Source organism: Alligator sinensis, unplaced genomic scaffold (assembly GCF_000455745.1).
Source record: "Alligator sinensis unplaced genomic scaffold, ASM45574v1 scaffold184_1, whole genome shotgun sequence".
In the NCBI taxonomy this organism is placed as follows: Eukaryota; Metazoa; Chordata; order Crocodylia; family Alligatoridae; genus Alligator; species Alligator sinensis.
The window spans coordinates 138,287-140,496 of record NW_005842983.1 but is presented as its reverse complement, the minus strand read 5'-3'; the positions used below and the strand labels follow the sequence as shown (position 1 = coordinate 140,496).

Genomic DNA, 2,210 nt, shown 5'->3' with positions numbered 1-2,210 from the left:
TGCTGCTGTCACTGCTGGAGCTGGGCTGTGGGGGGCGCTTTGAGCTGCTGAAGGGGCATAACCCTGGCTTGGACCCCCTCTCCACGGTGAGACCCCTCTCCCCTGCCCCTGCTGTCCCCCCTCCCCCCTTTGCCGTCCCCTGATCCCTTTGCTGTGCCCACAGCTGCCCCAGGGGCTGCCCCCCCACGCCCCTGACTTGGCCGCGGAACTGGAGCGGCGCTTCCTGGCCTCCCCTGATTGGCTGCCCCTGCACCACTTTGAGCGTGCCCACAGGTGAGCTGGGGGGTGCTATCCCAGCATGCCCTGGGGCAGCCGCACCCCATGCCTCCGGGGTCTGTCGGATTCTCCCACGATTCTCTGGGCCTACCCAGAAGCTTCTGGAGTTGTGGAGGGACATTTGGCTACCTAGAACCCTTTGGATTGTTGGCCAATCTTGCACTGCCCTTGGCTACCCAAAAGGCTCAGGGATCCCCAATCTCATTGGGACCCTTGACTACCCAGTCATGTTGGGGTTGTTGTGGCTACCCAGAGTCCTCTGGCGTTGCTAACCCATCCCACGGAGCTCTTGGCTACTCAGTCCTCCAGGGGGACTGATCTCTCCCCTGCTGCTGTTAGTTACCCACAATGCTTTGGGGGCCTATCGGGCCTTTCCCACAATGCCCTGGGTTAGAACTGCCTTCCCAGAATGCTTTGGGGTTGCTGACCACTTCTATAATGCCATTGGCTGCTCATAATACTTGTTTCAGTGGGCTGCAAATGCTTCCCCACAATCCCTTGGGGCTTCTGTTCTATTATTGGCTACCCACAATGCATTGGGATGCACACCAGCGCTTCCCAGGGATTTCTGCCCTGGCACTTGTATACCCAGAATGCCTTGCAGTCAAAGGATTATGGGGTAGAAATGCTACCAACGTATCCCAGAATGCACTGGACGGCCAGTAGGCCCCTCCAATCCCGTGCTGCCTTGGGGCCCACACCGACCAATCCCGTGTTGTTGCAGGGCCTGGGAAGGGTGCTAGTAGAGTTGGGGGAAGGTCCCATACACCCAGGTCCTTTCCACCCACGGAGACTGGATGGGATTGGGTGGGGGGTGGGTATCCCAGACACCTGGGTTCCTCTGGACAGTCTCATGATGCCGTAGGGTCCTTGCCGGCCAATCCCATGATGTTGTGGGGCTGCCAGTGATGGGGGAGCTCTGACCCCCCCCCCCCTTCACCCCCAGGTTCTGGGCACGGGAGCCGGAGCCCCGGGCGCTGTTCGGGCTAGAGCCCACCCCTGCCCACTCGGAGCTGCGGGCTCAGCGGGACCCGGCCACGGGCCGTGTGCTGGGCTTCGCCGAGGTGAGCACCGGATGCCAGGGTTCTCTGGGGAGGGGGAACCTGGACACCTGGGTCCCAGCTCAGCTCTCTGGGGGGAGATGGAGGGGGAGCCTGAACACCTGGGTCCACTGTGTGGGGGTAGAGGGAGAGGCCCATTGCCTAGGACAGGCCCAGACACCTGGGTCTATTGTTTGATGGTAGGTGGGGCCTGAACAATTGGGTCCCAGCCAGGCTCTCTGGGTGTAGAGGGTGAGGGTTGGGGCAGACCTGAACACCTGGGTTCACTGCCTAGGGGTAGGGGGAGAGGGTGTGGCAGCTTGGGCACCTGGGTACCAGCCAGCTTCTCTACGGGTAAAGGGCGAGAGTGGGGGCAGACCTGGACACCTGGGTCCACTCTCTGGGAGGTGCCTGGATGCCTGGGTCCAATGGCTTAGAGTAGGTGGGGCCTAGGCACCTGCAACTTGGCCAGGGATTGAGGGTGGGGGTGGGCCAGGATGCCCGCATCCACTGTTTTAGGATGCAGGGGGGTGTGCTTGGATCCCAGCCAGGCACTCTGTGGGTAGAGGGAAAGAACAGACTTAGGCCTGGATGCCTGGGTACACTCTCTGGGGTTGGAGGGAGAAGGCCTGAGCACTTGGGTCCCAACTCCCCTGGATGATTTGCAGAGTTGTGGGGAGGCATCCCAGATGCCTGGGTCCTTTGCTCCCTAGAGAGGCTGCTGGATGAGGACCAGGGTGCCTTGTCGCATACACCTGGGTCCTTTCCAGCCCAGAAGGCTGGAGGGTGGGCGGGGGAGAACACCCTGGACACTTAGGTCTCATCTGCCCAAGCTGGGGCCAGGGGAAGGGGGGCAATCCTGGATGCTTAGGTCCCCCCATCCCCCCTCCCCTC

At 61.8% G+C, this 2,210-nt stretch overlaps 1 protein-coding gene across 1 annotated transcript in view; it reads left to right on the top strand.

Moving 5' to 3' along the window:
- SKIV2L (Ski2 like RNA helicase) overlaps window positions 1-2,210 on the top strand; it is an 18,444-nt gene that overhangs the window by 568 nt on the left and 15,666 nt on the right. Inside the window, 3 exon segments of the mRNA XM_025192865.1 lie at window positions 1-86; window positions 164-273; window positions 1,223-1,508. Of these exon segments, the coding sequence (XP_025048650.1) occupies window positions 1-86; window positions 164-273; window positions 1,223-1,508 (482 nt within the window).